General features: G+C 40.3%; 1 protein-coding gene across 14 annotated transcripts in view; it reads left to right on the forward strand.

The window, feature by feature from the left end:
* The window catches only part of EIF4G3 (eukaryotic translation initiation factor 4 gamma 3), a 367019-nt gene that overhangs the window by 234566 nt on the left and 116713 nt on the right, over positions 1-15740 (forward strand). For all 14 annotated transcript variants that reach the window (XM_082654532.1, XM_082654527.1, XM_082654535.1 and 11 more), the window contains one exon: positions 469-1308. In XM_082654532.1, coding sequence (XP_082510658.1) covers positions 469-1308 — 840 coding nt within the window. The remainder of the gene's footprint in view (positions 1-468; positions 1309-15740) is intronic.

Raw genomic sequence — 15740 nt, forward strand, 5'->3', positions numbered from 1 at the left:
GAAATATATAGAATAAAAAATAATATCTGTATCTAATAATTTAATCTCCAGTTATTTTCCCCTGAACTGTCCTGTCCTGTCTCCATAGTGTATCCTTGGTAGAAAAATTTTCTACAGATGAAGGCTTTCCCTACCTTAAAGAAAAGCCCCATTCCCATCCCGAGAATGTTTTAGTTACAGGTTTGATTAGATTTTCCCTTTGTGTTCTTGACATAGTCATTTGGTGAATTAATTCCTTCTCTTACTTAAAAATAAACTTTATATATGTATTGGAGGTTAAGTAATAGTGGAAAATAGAGAAGAAAATATGACAATGTTTTTGGAGTGGCAAAATGATATTTTGATCTGTCTTCTGCTGCCCATGTTTTAGAGTAAGAGATTAAAAGAATTACCCTAAAATAATACAATACAATGCAACCTCTGATCCAAAAATTATTCCTAAATGTCTTTCATTTTTTTCTTTCCCAGAAGAGAAGCCAAAACCAGATCCAGTGTTAAAGACTCCTTCCCCAGTCCTTAGGCTAGCCCTTAGTGGAGAGAAGAAAGAACAAGCAGGCCAGACATCTGAGGTTACTGCAGTAGAAGCCATACCAGAGCTTACTCTGCCTCCATCACCTACCACTATTTCTCCACTTGCTCGAAGTACAGTTGCTTCCCCCACCTCTGCTGCTCTTAGTAGCCAGCCAGTATTCACCACTGCTACTGATGACAGATGTGAACTCTCTTCCTCAAAAGAAGACACAATTCCTATACCCAGCCCCACATCTTGCACAGAAGCATCAGATCCTTCACCAACAGATGAAATTGATGATGATATATGCAAGGAATCTTGTAGTGTAGCACCTAATGATATTCCGCTGATTTCTAGTACTAACCTAATTAATGAAATGAATGGAGTTAGTGAAAAATTACCAGCCACGGAAAGCATTGTGGAAATAGTAAAACAGGAGGTGTTGCCATTGACTCTTGAATTGGAGATTCTGGAAAATCCCCCAGAAGAAATGAAAGTGGAGAGTGTTGCAACTCCTATCACCCCTTCCATAGTTCCCTCCTTTTCTCCGTCTCCTCCAACTCCTCCAGCTTCTCCTCCTCCCACACCAGTCATTGTTCCTGCTGCTGCCTCTAACGTTAGTACTGCTAGTGGTCCCACCGCAGTTCAGAGAGTCTTAGAAGAGGACGAGAGCGTAAGAACTTGCCTTAATGAAGATGCAAAAGAGATTCAGAACAAAATAGAGGTAGAAGCAGATGGGCAAACAGAAGAGATTATGGATTCTCAGAACTTAAGTTCAAGAAAGAGCCCAGTCCCAGGTAAGCTTTTCTGTTATTAATTATATTTTGCTTGTTGAACATGAAAAAGAAGCAGTGTTTGAGTTATTTTTTTTTTATTTTACTTTTTTTTTTTTTTTTTTTTTTTTGCGGTACGTGGGCCTCTCACTGTTGTGGCCTCTCCCTTTGCGGAGCACAGGCTCCGGACGCACAGGCTCAGCGGCCGTGGCTTACGGGCCCAGCCACTCCGCGGCATGTGGGATCTTCCCGGACCGGGGCACGAACCCCTGTCCCCTGCATCGGCAGGCGGACTCTCAACCACTGCGCCACCAGGGAAGCCCGAGTTATTTTTTAATTGGCTACTTTCCTTGACTTCCAGAAACATCAGATGAATGCTATAATTCCTAGTCTGATTTCTTCATTGGTGTGTTTATGTTTTAGTGCATCCAGCAAAGAGTTACTCCATTGTCTAAAAATGCAAATGAAATTTCAAATAGACAAAATGCCTCCAAGGTATATGTCACCATACACATGTTTTTTGTTTTTGCCTCGTTCATATGAATCCTTTCCTCCGTGGTTAATTTCGTTGCTTTGGGGCTGGAAACCAGCATAGTCTATAGTCTATAGTCCCAGCATGGTCTATAGTCTGTAGTCCCTAATACTGTCTTCTCGGAATTTTAAAGCCTAATCAATCCTGAACTTAAAAGAATTCCTCTATGCAAGACCTCTTCTTTAATCTTGGGTTAAGGAAAATAGCAATCAGAATGTCAAAGGTTTATAACTAGTTCTGAAAAATAAAAGTACCCTCTCTGATTAACTCGCAGATAGGTTTAATGCTCTTCCGCTTTTTCTTTTTAAAGTTTCATTTTTCCTGAAATATTAATTTTATCATTATTACTTTATCATTAATATTGTCAAAGTATTATATTCTTCTGAATTCAAAATTATTTCTTTTTAATGTAGCATCACCTGGAATCTTGGATCTAACCATTAGGTTTTTATAATATTAATCAGAAGTTATCTGAGGCTTATCAACTATTCTTACGTCAGTAGTGCATAAGAATATGGCTTTTAACAAGTTAGCATAGGGCTTCCCTGGTGGCGCAGTGGTTGAGAGTCCGTTCGTGCCCCGGTCTGGGAAGATCCCACATGCCGCGAAGCGGCTGGGCCCGTGAGCCACGGCCGCTGAGGCTGCGCGTCCTGAGCCTGTGCTCCGCAACGGGAGAGGCCGCAGCGGTGAGAGGCCCATGTACTGAAAAAAAAAAAAAAAAAGTCAGCATAGCCCATCTTCTGAAACATTGCCCTACACTGTATCATTTGCTCTCTGTGTACCTGTCAAGTTGAGTTATACAATTTGACAAATGGCTGCTCCCCCAGCAGTTGATCTAGATATGTACTGGAGATGTTTTAGTCACCCACATCCCCAATATTTATTGCCTACTGTGACCTGTCTAATTGAGAAACTTGGCAAATCAAAAAACCTGATCTCTACCTTTAAGATGTGGTTTTCCCACCCAGCTCAGCTCTCGAGGTAATTTCCTCATGAAGGTCTCTGAGAGGTGTCTGGTTCTTTGGAACTGTAGAACACCTAGTTCCACAGTAAACCAGAGCAGAAAAGCAAACAATGCCAGGCAGTTGGGACTGGGAGAAATGTATCATAAATATTTATAAATCGCCTGTTTCCTCAATAGACTGGCCTCTGTAAGCATCAGTATGCTCCAGAAGCATAGTGCCTTCACTGTTAGGAACTTCCTCCTTGGTGGGGTGATGACCTGGGGCTTTTTTGCAACTCTTTGAAAACACAATCTTACTTTTGGTGTGGCTGTAGGTGAATGCCCCTCCAAAGAACACTTGTTTGATGGAGAATAGTAATTTGTTTGACCCTTCCTTTTTCCCTTCATTTACCTGCCTGTGAGTTGTCATTCAACAGTTAGTGATGTGGTAGTTCCAAAAATAGGAGAAGCTATTGAAGAAAAATGTTTTGAAAAAAACATCCAAACAAATAATAGAAAGAATAGCAGGCATAGGGAATACAGTCAAAGATACAGACCATATCTCAGAACTGAAATCAGTATAAAGCAAAGTTCTGCACTGAAATCCCACTTCTACTCATCCCTGACATTCATTCATTCTTTTAAGCAGTTTGTCACTTAGGTGGCCTGATATTGCAAGACAGCTCCCAGGGATAAATGGACAAACAGAATTTGGAGTTAAGTTGTCTTCATAGCATGGTACATTTTTTTCGAAATGCAAATACTCTTGGAGTTAGTAATATAAGTCACCAGCACCTTAGTAAAAGAATATAGATTATTCAGCAGTAAACCAGAAGATAGCTAAAAGAAAGAACTGCCTTTTGCCATGATTAGGGATGAGGTAGAGGTTAGTGATGTCAGGAAGGAAAGTGTCTTGGCATTTTTCTAGTTTCATGATTTTTTTAACCTATGAATATGTTTTAAAGGAACTAGAAGTTCTGTAACTTCCCTTTATATCTTACACTCTTCAAAATTCAAAGTAAATGAACCTCAAGAACCCATGCACCTCTAGCATTTTTTAAATTGTAAGCCTTACCAGAAACATTCCTGGCCCTCTGATTTCAGTGTTAATATTTTTTAATGTTATTGCTACAAAAGTTAACTATGAAAATTAACTCATCATCATTCTTTTAGATAATATCGACCTGAAATTGTCATATGCTTAATGACTCCCGTCTTTTTTGCACTTATTTAGCGTACCTTGTTTACTTTGAGAGGATATTAAAATTGTAACAGTTTGGTTTGGATATCAGTCTTTTGTTGTTGACTTTTGAGAATAGTTCTTACTGTCTCTGCCTGAGGATGAAACACTTTAAAGCTGGCTTCAGAAACCATTTGCTTTTCACAGCTGTGATGCATAGAAATAGGCAGTAGTTTGTATAGAGGTACTTGTTTAAAGCAGTGAAGTCAGACTTAGGGTGTATGATCCCTTCTCTTACTTCTGCTAGAAAACATTTTCTTGCCACTATTCTAGATCATATTTCTGACTGGAGCAAATTGCAGCAATTCTGGATGCTTAGGGGTTGAAGGGCAAACCCTATAAAACGAGAATTGTGTCTTCAGGGTACTCTGAAAAGCCTCAGAGATGGGCCAGACTTTTGATTCATATGATCACTTCAATAATTAAATGTGCAAAAATCTGTATTAATTGATTTCTTTTTAAAAATATTTATTTATTTTGGGCTGCGTTGGGTCTTAGTTGCGGCATGCGGGATCTTTTGTTGCAGCGCACGGGCTTCTCTGTCTCTAGTTGTGTCACGTGGGCTCTCTCATTGAGGTGCGTGGGCTTAGTTGCCCTGTGGCATGTGGGATCTTAGTTCCCCAACCAGGGATCTAACCCACGTCCCCTGCATTGGAAGGCGGTTTCTTTACCACTGGACCATCAGGGAAGTCCCTGTATTAATTGATTTCTTGAAGTCCTAGGAATTTTTATTATGGTTTCATTATACTTGGTGGGGAAGAAGAGAGAATTTCAGAACTTGTGGAAAAACGTTCCCTGCTCAGCATTCAGGAATTCATTTTGTGCAATTTCATGAGTGTATATACTGTGTGACATGCATGCTGTGTAACGTGAACTTTTCCACTTTTAAAAATAATAGTGGGCTTCCCTGGTGGCGCGGTGGTTGAGAGTCCGCCTGCCGATGCAGGGGACACGGGTTCGTGCCCTGGTCCGCGAAGATCCCACATGCCGCGGAGCGGCTGGGCCCGTGAGCCATGGCCGCTGAGCCTGCGCGTCCGGAGCCTGTGCTCCGCAACGGGAGAGGACACAGCAGTGAGAGGCCCACATACTGCAAAAAAAAAAAAAAGTGATTTTTTCTTTATCTTTTACGTTCATTATCTGTTTTGATTTAAAGCTATTATTTGAAATTCTTCTAGCAGAGGGAGGTTTCTAATCTTTCTGTTTGTCTTCTCTGGCTTGGATCATGGCTTCTTTGTATATTTTATAAATTTGTTTTATGAACTTATCTTCTGCTAAACTTTCCTGGATGTCGATTGAGGGCAGCTCCTCTCAAAGCATGTCTTAGGCAAAACATTAGCTGGAACTTAATCTGAGTTTAATGTCCTAAACGAACTCTCTTACCGCACACAAAATAAACGCATTCCCCGTGTATACTAATTTTCAGGATGACAGCAGGCTCTCTACACCTAGTTGAAACCAAACATCCTTCCTTGTCATCACTCTATGTTGGTTCACTGGTTTATTTTGGTCTGTGTACTGTTTTAGCTTCCTTTTCACTGAGACTGTCACTCTGTTAGGAGTCTCAGGGATTTTTATAAGAATCTCAGTTCCAAGTCCTTGCTTTTGTAGGGATCCAAGATCTTGTATGTCCCACGTGGATGTTCAGATGTAAACTCCTTGGTTATAGAGACTGGCAACAGCCTCCCATATCCCCAGTGTTTTAGTGGTAGCAGCAGCTGGCCTGGTTTGTGTGGCTTCCAAGTGTTTGCCTTATATTTCTTGTAGGCTCAACTAAGGTTGAAGGATGGTTTTCAGTTTCTGTAGGCTGCAAGATGAGACATTTATTTCTCAAATGGAGATATGATTGTATGTTTCAAGAGTTGTTAATAAAATTCTGATTCATACAGCCAATCGAGTTGCTGTTATCGCTTTTTTTTATACAGGTTTTTATTAGCTATCAATTTTACACATACTCATATATATATGTCAATACCAATCTCCCAACGCATCCCACCACCACTGCCCTCCCTGCTTTCCCCCTTGGTGTCCATACATTTGTTCTCTACATCTGTGTCTCTATTTCTGCCTTGCAGACTGGTTCATCTGTACCATATTTCTAGGTTCCACATATACCTGTTAATATACAATATTTCTTTTTCTCTTTCTGACTTACTTCAGAAAGAGAAGTAAGTTTACTTACTTACTTTCTGACTTACCTAGAAGTAACTCTTTCTGACTTACTTCTAGGTCCATCCACATCTCTACAAATGACCCAATTTCATTCCTTTTTTATGGCTGAGTAATATTCCATTGTACATATGTGCCACATCTTCTTTATCCATTCATCTGTCGATGGGCATCTAGGTTGCTTCCGTGACCTGGCTATTGTAAATAGTGCTGCAATGAACATTGGGGTGCATGTGTCTTTTTGAATCATGCTTTTCTCAGGGTATATGTCCAGTACTGGGATTGCTGGGTCATATGGTGATTCTATTTTTATGTTTTTGTTTTTGTTTTGTGCGGTACCTGGGCCTCTCACTGTTGTGGCCTCTCCCGTTGCAGAGCACAGGCTCCAGACGCGCAGGCTCAGCGGCCATGGCTCATGGGCCCAGCCGCTCCGCGGCATGTGGGATCTTCCCGGACCGGGGCATGAACCCGTGTCCCCTGCATCGGCAGGCGGACTCTCAACCACTGCGCCACCAGGGAAGCCCTGGTGATTCTATTTTTAGTTTTTTAAGGAACCTCCATACTGTTCTCCATAGTGGCTATATCAATTTACATTCCCACATACAGTACAAGAGGGTTGGTTCCCTTTTCTCCACACCCTCTCCAGCATTTGTTTGTAGATTTTCTGATGATGCCCATTCTGACTGGTGTGAGGTGATACCTCATTGTAGTGTTGATTTGCATTTCTCTAATAATTAGTGATGTTGAGCAGCTTTTCATGTGCTTCTTGGTCATCTGTATGTCTTCTTTGGAGAAATGTCTATTTAGGTATTTTGCCCATTTTTGGATTGGGCTGTTTGTTTTTTTAATATTGAGCTGCATGAGCTGTTTATATATTTTGGAGATTAATCTTTTGTCAGTTGCTTCATTTGCAGATATTTTCTCCCATTCTGAGTGTTGTCTTTCTGTCTTGTTTATAGTTTCCTTTGCTGTGCAAAAGCTTTGAAGTTTCATTAGGTCCCATTTGCTTAGTTTTGTTTTTATTTCCATTATTCTAGGAGGTAGGTCAAGAAAGATCTTGCTGTGATTTATGCCAAAGAGTGTTCTTCCTATGTTTTCCTGTAGGAGTTTTATAGTGTCTGGTTTTACATTTACGTTTTAATCCATTTTGAGTTTATTTTTCTGTATGGTGTTAGGAAGTGTTCTAATTTCATTCTTTTACATGTAGCTGTCCAGTTTTCCCAGCAACGCTTATTGAAGAGACTGTCTTTTCTCCATTGTATATCCTTGCCTCCTTTGTCATAGATTAGTTGACCATAGGTGCATGGGTTTATATCTGGGCTTTCTGTCCTGTTACATTGATCTATATTTCTGTTTTTGTGCCAGTATCATGTTGTCTTGATTACTGTAGTTTTGTGGTATAGTCTGAAGTCAGGGAGCCTGATTCCTCCAGCTCCGTTTTTCTTTCTCAGGATTGCTTTGGCTATTGGGGGGTCTTTTGTGTTTCCATACAAATTGTAAAATTTTTTGTTCTAGTTCTGTGAAAAATGCCACTGGTAGTTTGATAGGGATTGCATTGAATCTGTAGATTGCTTTGGGTAGTATAGTCATTTTCACAACGTTGATTCTTCCAATCCAAGAACATGGTATATCTGTCCATCTGTTGGTATCATCTTTAATTTCTTTCATTAGTGTCTTACAGTTTTCTGCATACAGGTCTTTTGCCTCCTTAGGTAGGTTTATTCCTAGGTATTTTATGCTTTTTGTTGCAGTGGTGAATGGGATTTTTTCCCTTAATTCCTCTTTCTGACCTTTTGTTGTTTGTGTATAGGAATGCAAGAGATTTCTGTGCATCGTGCAACTTTACCAAATTCATTGATGAGCTCTAGTAGTTTAATGGTGGCATCTTTAGGGTTCTCTCTGTATAGTATCATGTCATCTGCAAACAGTGCCAGTTTCACTTCTTTTCCAACTTGTATTCCTTTTGTGTGTGTGTGTGTTTTGTTTTGTTTTTTGGGGGGGGTACACGGGCCTCTCACTGCTGCGGCCCTTCCCGCTGCGGAGCACAGGCTCCAGACGCGCAGGCCCAGCGGCCATGGCTCACAGGCCCAGCCGCTCCGCAGCACGCGGGATCCTCCCGGACCGGGGCACGAACCCATGGCCCCTGCATCGGCAGGCGGACTCCCAACCACTGCGCCACCAGGGAAGCCCCTGTATTCCTTTTATTTCTTTTTCTTCTCTGATGGCCATGGCTAGGACTTCCAAGACTATGTTGAATAATGGTGGTGAGAGTGGACATCCTTGTCTCGTTCCTGATCTTAGAGGAAATGCTTTCAGTTTTTCACCATGGAGAATGATGTTTGCTGTGGGTCTGTCATATATGGCCTTTATTAGGTTGTGGTAGGTTTCTGGAGAGTTTTTATCATAAATTCGTGTTGAATTTTGTCAGAAGCTTTTTCTGCATCTATTGAGATGATCATGTGGTTTTTATTCTTCAATTTGTTAATATGGTGTATCACAATTATTTGCATATATTGAAGAATCCTTGCATCCCTGGGATAAATCCCACTTCATCATGGTGTATGATCCTTTTAAAGTGTTGTTGGATTCTGTTTGCTAGTATTTTGTTGAGGATTTTTGCATCATATTCATCAGTGATTTTGGTCTGTAATTTTCTTTTTTTTGTAGTATCTTTGTCTGGTTTTAGTATCAGGGTGATGGTGGCCTCGTAGAATGAGTTTGGGAGTGTTCCTCCCCCTGCAGTTTTTTGGAAGAGTTTGAGAAGGATGGGTGTTAGCTCTTCTCTAAATGATTGATAGAATTCGCCTGTGAAGCCCTCTGGTCCTGACTTTTGTTTGTTGGAAGATTTTTAATCAGAGTTTCAATTTCATTACTTGTGATTGATCTCTTCATATTTTCTGTTTCTTCCTGGTTCAGTCTTGGAAGGTTATACCTTTCTAAGAATTTGTCCATTTCTTCCAGGTTGTCCATTTTATGGGCATAGAGTTGCTTGTAGTAGTCTCTTAGGGTGTTTTGTATTTCTGCGGTGTCTGTTGTAACTTCTCCTTTTTCATTTCTAATTTTTATTTATTTATTTATTTTTTTGTGGTACGCGGGCCTCTCACTGTTGTGGCCTCTCCTGTTGAGGAGCACAGGCTCCGGACATGCAGGCTCAGCGGCCATGGCTCACGGGCTCTGCTGCTCCACAGCATATGGGATCTTCCCGGACCGGGGCACGAACCCGTGTCCCCTGCATCGGCAGGCGGACTCTCAGCCACTGCGCCACCAGGGAAGTCCATTTCTAATTTTATTGATTTGAGTCCTCTCCCTCTTTTTCTTGATGAGTCCAGCTAAAGGTTTATCAATTTTGTTTATCTTCTCAGAGAACCAGGTTTAGTTTTATTGATCTTTGCTATTGTTTTCTTTGTTTCTATTTCATTTACTTCTGCTCTGATCTTCATGATTTCTTTCCTTCTACTGACTTTGGGTTTTGTTTGTTCTTCTTTCTCTAGTTCCTTTAGCTGTAAGGTTAGATTGTTTATTTGAGATTTTTCTTGTCTCTTGGGGAGGCTTGTATTGCTATAAACTTCCCTCTTTAGAACTGCTTTTGCTACATCCCATGAGTTTTGGATCATTGTGTTTTCATTGTTTCCATTTAATCCGTTTGTCTGCTGATGGGTGGGGCTGAGTTCCCTCCCAGTTGGTTGTTTGACCTGAGGCTGCAGGCTCTTTGGTGGGGCTAATGGCTGACTCTGGGAGGGCTCATGCCAAAGAGTACTTCCCAGAACTTCTGCTGCCAGTGTTCTTGTCTCCATTGTGAGCCACAGCCTCCCCCCTCTCCCTGCCTCTGCAGGAGACCCCCCAACAGTAGCAGGTAGGTCTGGTTCAGTCTCCTATCGGGTCACTGCTTCTTCCCCCTGGTTCCTGATGCACACACTACTTTGTGTGTGCCCTCCAAGAGTGGAGTCTCTGTTTCGCCCATTCCTGTCGAAGTCCTGCAGTCAAACCCCGCTAGCCTTCAAAGTTTGTTTCTCTGGGAATTCCTCCTCCCCTGGTCGGACCCCCAGGTTGGGAAGCCTGACATGGGGCTCAGAACCTTCACTCCAGTAGCTGGACTTCTGTGGTATAATTGTTCTCCAGTTTGTGAATCACCCACCCAGTGGTTATGCGATTTGATTTTATTGTGATTTTGCTCCTTGTACCATCTCATTGCGGCTTCTCCTTTGTCTTTGGATGTGGAGTATCTTTTTTGGTGAGTTCCAGTGTCTTCCTGTTGATGATTGTTCAGCTGTTAGTTGTGATTCTGGTGCTCTCGCAAGAGGGTGTGAGCGCACGTCCTTCTACTCTGCCATGTTGAACCAATCTCCATGTTCTCACTTTTTATTTACTTCAGTATAAAAGAAACATACTTTAATTCAGGAAAATTATTTTAATAATAATCCTTGATTTATTCTCACTTGTGAATATTGAAAAGAGATAAAACGTAAGTAAGCAGAAAATAAAAGAAATAAAAATAGCCTTTCAGTTTGTGTAAACTAACCTGAAAAAGACTCACGTTTAAAACCATAACCTGAAGGTCCGCATCAATAATAAGGAATTTGAAATTTATTCTTGCCTTTGCTTGACTTAAACTTTCTAAGCAGTATTTGAAATATCCCTGGAAGATTTGGTTACTGGGGCCAAAAATAGGTCACCAGTGGTTTGAGTGTCCCACAAGCCCACTCCTTCCCATATTGTGCACCCGTCTAATTTAACTTCTCATATTCCTCTGGAGGACTGTGTTCTGGAACCTTGTGAACAGAACTTCTTACACATTCTTGGTTCCATGTCATTTATCAACACCAGCGGAGCAATTTTTAAAACAAGGACTCTTAGCTCCCTTTTCTAGAGGCATGAGTCTGAGTGATCCTTAGGGATAAATAAATTAAAATGACTGGATTTCCCCACCATGTTTATAAAAATATTGGCAACAAAGCTGCCTAAAAAGAACATTTCTGCTATTTTATTCCTATTTTCTTGTTGCCTTCCACAGTGAAATCTTAAGCATTTTCTGTAGAATGCTGGTGCTGGTTCAAGTTCTGTCTATATTCATGTGCTGTGGAAGGAGTCCACAGCTCCGGGTGGTGGAGCTTATCCACAGACTCAGGTGCCAAGCCTGTCCGGCAAGCACTGTGCACAGGTCCTCCTTGCCTCCTCAAATGGGTTACACTTCCCCACTGTTTACAGAAGTTCATTTCTTCGCAACATGAGCCTTGAAGTTTCATTCATTGGATATTAATTAACTTAGTTGTACATGTTTCCATGAATAGACATAGATACTTTGCTCAGAACTTAGCCCACTTTTCCCAGACGTAGTAATTAATCTACCTCGGAAAGAAACCGTTGTACTTAACTTGCTTCCAGACAGGGTAATACAGACAGTTCAGGGGAATGCTGTTCTCTTTCAGGCAAGCCTAGTCTTGCTAAAAGCTTTCTGTTTCTCCAATAGCCATCTTCACCTTGCATACAGTAGTCTTGAGAAGTGTTTCCAATATCTTTGACGAGATAATTTTCACTACTAATGCAGAAAAATGTCCAAAATGCATTTCCTTCAGTATATGTTTTTTCTCCATTTTCTATTGCTATATTAATAGTATTTGGTAATTTAGTTGCAATCATAATAAAATCATCTTTTTTTAAATGTTTACAAGAGCTTTTCTCAGGCATCTCAAGCATTAATCTTACGATTTAAGCAGTTGTTTCTGGGATATAATTATTCTTACTTTACTATTACCAAAAATAAGCCGTGGAGGTAAATGGGGTTTTTCAGGGTCGCCGGAAGAGTTACCACCCAAGCCTTCCTTTACATCACATTTCTGTTGTTCTTTCTAACATGCTTTTTACATTGTTATAAAGTTATTTAAATATTTTCGGGATTTAGGGAGTATACATTTATGCATGTTTAAAAGGACCTGTGAATGCCCACTTGTTTCAGCCACAAATAGTTAATGAGGGTCCACTATGTTCTACGTTGTTCTGGGCACTTCAGATTCATCAGTGAAGAATCCAGTGATCCCTGCCCTAGTTTATATTAGAAAGTTTTAAGTACTGTAAAAATAATCAAGCAGGGAAGGGAATGCTGGAGGGGCAGCAGGTTGTAGTGTGTAAACAACATGGTTAGGGTTGTAGGCCTCTATAAAAGATGAGATTTGAGCAAAGTTGGAAGAGGAGGATTATCTGATAATTCCTATCCCCTTTTCCTTTAGAAAAAACAGTGCTAATACCCCATCTTCTCTGTTAAATTCCAGTAGGCAGAGCACTACTGGACAAGATTACACCACTGTGAATGACAGTGCCTCTACAAGCACATGCTCTCCACCACCAACCATTCGTTTTATGACCTCCCTGTTATAACATCCTGTAATCAGCCCAACCCTCCCCACTCTCAGCAGATGGCTTTTTTTCTGTCTCTGTTTAGAAAACTGAGTGCACTGAGTGTGCCTTTTTCAACCTTCTGCCGGAGCTACAAACCTATCTCTATCCAAACTTTCATCAGAGTTTACTAGCTGTCCCTTTGCAGTCTCATATATATATTCACCACCTCCCGCAGACTTCTTTCTCATTGTAAATATGCTGGTCTCTTTCAGACATTAAACACTCCCTCAATCCTACACGTCCATTTAGTTACCATTTAAACTCATTCTTCCTCTTACCCAGTCTTCTCAAGAATAGTCTACCATTTCTGCTTCTACTGTGTTCACTATTAACTAATATGATCTGATTTATGCTTGCAACATGCTATCGAATTGGTCTTTTTACCACTTCTAATGGCATTATTGGTACTGATTATTGACTACTGATCACTCTCCTTTTCTTCTTTTTTAGTTAGATTTATTGAGTGTAATATATATGCAATAAAATTCACTCTTTGTAACATTTCTGTGAATTTTGACAGACATGTAAAGTCATGTAATCACCACCACAGTAAAAATATACAACAGTTTCACCACCCCAAAATTTTCCCTCATATTTGGGTTATGTTCTAATTCTGATATTATTCAGCACATTTTTCATGGGTAATTTCATCTAATGGTAGATGGCCCCAGTGGTATGTGGTAATGAATTACATTTTTTATCTCCATCCCACCTTCTCTTCTGAGCTTCGATCTTGTATTTCCAGTTACCTGCCGGATATCTCCACTTGGAAATCTCAGAGTCGTCTCAGATTCAATATATCTGATACCAGACTAATCACCTACCCAAATCTGTTCTTTTATCTAAGTGGCGCTGGCTTTAATTAAGCTAAAATCCTGATGTCACTGTTGATGTACTTCCTCCTTGAGTCACTCCTTGTTCATGTATGGTCAGTTAACAAGGTTCTCTCATTTTACCTGATATGGTTGTTGAATTTGTCTCCTCCTCTCCATTTCCTACTGCCTTAGACCTGCGCTTCTGCATGGATACCTCTCATTTCTCTGGCTCCAGCTTTGGTCCCCTTCAAGTTCATTCTCCACGAAGTAGTCATCTTTTTAAAACAGAGATCTGGACTTATCACTCCTTTTTCACATCTCTGCTTAAACCCTTCAGAGTGATGGGTGGCACGGGGGGCATTCACCCTCAAGATAAATTCTAAGCTTCTCATTTTTGACTATAATATCTTTTTGTTATTTTTAGTTGCAGCAGCAATCTTCTTAGTATATATGCATAAGATCTGAATGTAACTTTCCATGTATTTGGTTAGTCTAAACACCAGCAGTAAAGTATAGTGGTCAAGATGAAAGCAACAGAGTCAGATACTCCTGAGTGTTAGCCTTTCCCTTTGTCCATCTCTGTGACCTTGTGTTTCTTAATCTCTGAATTGGTTTTCTCATCCAGAAAATGAAGATAATAATAGTATTTACCTCATAAATATGTAGTGACAATAAAATGTGCTATATGTAAAAAGCACTTAGCATAGTGTCTAGCACATATTAAACACCCTACAAATGTTAAGTATTATTAATACTACTATTTTCAGCTAGTATTAAAGGCCCAAATGTTCCCTTTGAAGTGTACTAATATAACACAGAGCAAATGGGTGTCATGATCTCTGCCCTTAGGAATTTTTGTTCCATAGGAGAGCAGCTCAAGAATATGATAGCATCTGAAAAGTTCTTAATTAAATTCTAGGCATGAGGTGGTAGAAAATCCCTTAGAATAGTCCCTATATGAATGTATAACTTTGATTAAAGGCTTTGTACCATTATGTCAGTTAATCTACACAATGGCACATCTCAAAGTGACCTCTGCTGTCATTTGGAAGAGAGATGGTTTGCTTAGAACGTGAATTTTAAGGAGAGTCTGTACCATTGAAAGCCTTAACAAGCATATAAAATAGAGTATAGTAATAACATCATTAACGTTCTGTTTTGGTCAGGAGTAGAAGATTAGGAAGAAAGGGAAAGAGAAAACTAAAAGGAATGGGGAAACAATAAATAGGACAGCTGAAAAGTGGAAATAACCCAAATTTTCATCAACTGATGAATTGATAAACAATGTATTGTGTATGTATGTAAAATATGAAATGTTATTCAGTCAAGAAAAGGAGGGAAGTCCTGATGCATGCTACGACACGGATGAACCTTGAAGACATTATGCCACAGGAAAGAGTCACAAAAGACCATGTATTATATGATTCCATTTACAAGAAATGTCCAGGATAGGCAAATCCCTAGGGACAGAATGTAGCTTAGTAGCTGCCAACGGTTGAGGAGAGAGAAGAGTCGGGAAGGAGTGCTAATGGCTCTGGGGTTTCGTTGGCGATAAAAGTCTCCTAAAGCCAGATAGTGGGGAAGGGTGCATAATTCTATAAATATGCAATTGTGAGATACAGGCATATCTCTTTATAATGCACTTTACTGCACTTTGCAGATACTATTTTTGACCAGTTGAAGGTTTGTGGCAACCCTGTGGCAAGCAAGTCTGTTGGTGCTGTTTTTCTAACAGCATTTGCTCACTTCGTGTCTCTGTGTCACATTTTAGTAATTCTCACAGTGTCTTTAACTTTTTCATGATTATTATATTTGCTACAGTGATAGTGATCTTGGATGTTTCTGTAAGATGGTGAACTTAATCCATAAATGTCGTGTGTATTCTGACTGCTCCACTGACAAGCTGTTCCCCATCTTTCTCACTCTCCTCGGGCCTCCCTATTCCCTGAGACACAACAGTGTTGAAATTAGGCCAATTAATGACCCTGCGATGGCCTCCAAGTGTTCAAGTGAAAGGAAGAGTCCCATGTCTCTCACTTTAAATCAAAAACTAGAAATGATTAAGCTTAGTGAGGAAAGCATGTCGAAAGCTGAGATGGGCAGAAAGATAGGCCTCTTGTGCTAGACAGTTAGCCAAGTTGTGAATGCAAAGGAAAAGTTACTTCCTGAGCGAAATTAAAACTGCTACTGTAGTGGACACACGAATGATAAGAAAACAAAACAGCCTTACTGTTGTTATGGAGAAAATGTTAGTGGTCTGGTTAGAAGATCAAACCAGCAACAACATTCCTTTAAGCCAAAACCTAACCTAGAGCAAGGTCCTAACTCTCTTTGGTTCTGAAGGCTGAGAGGAGTGAAGAATTTGCA

Source organism: Grampus griseus, assembly GCF_964374135.1.
Source record: "Grampus griseus genome assembly, chromosome: 1".
Lineage (NCBI taxonomy): Eukaryota > Metazoa > Chordata > Mammalia > Artiodactyla > Delphinidae > Grampus > Grampus griseus.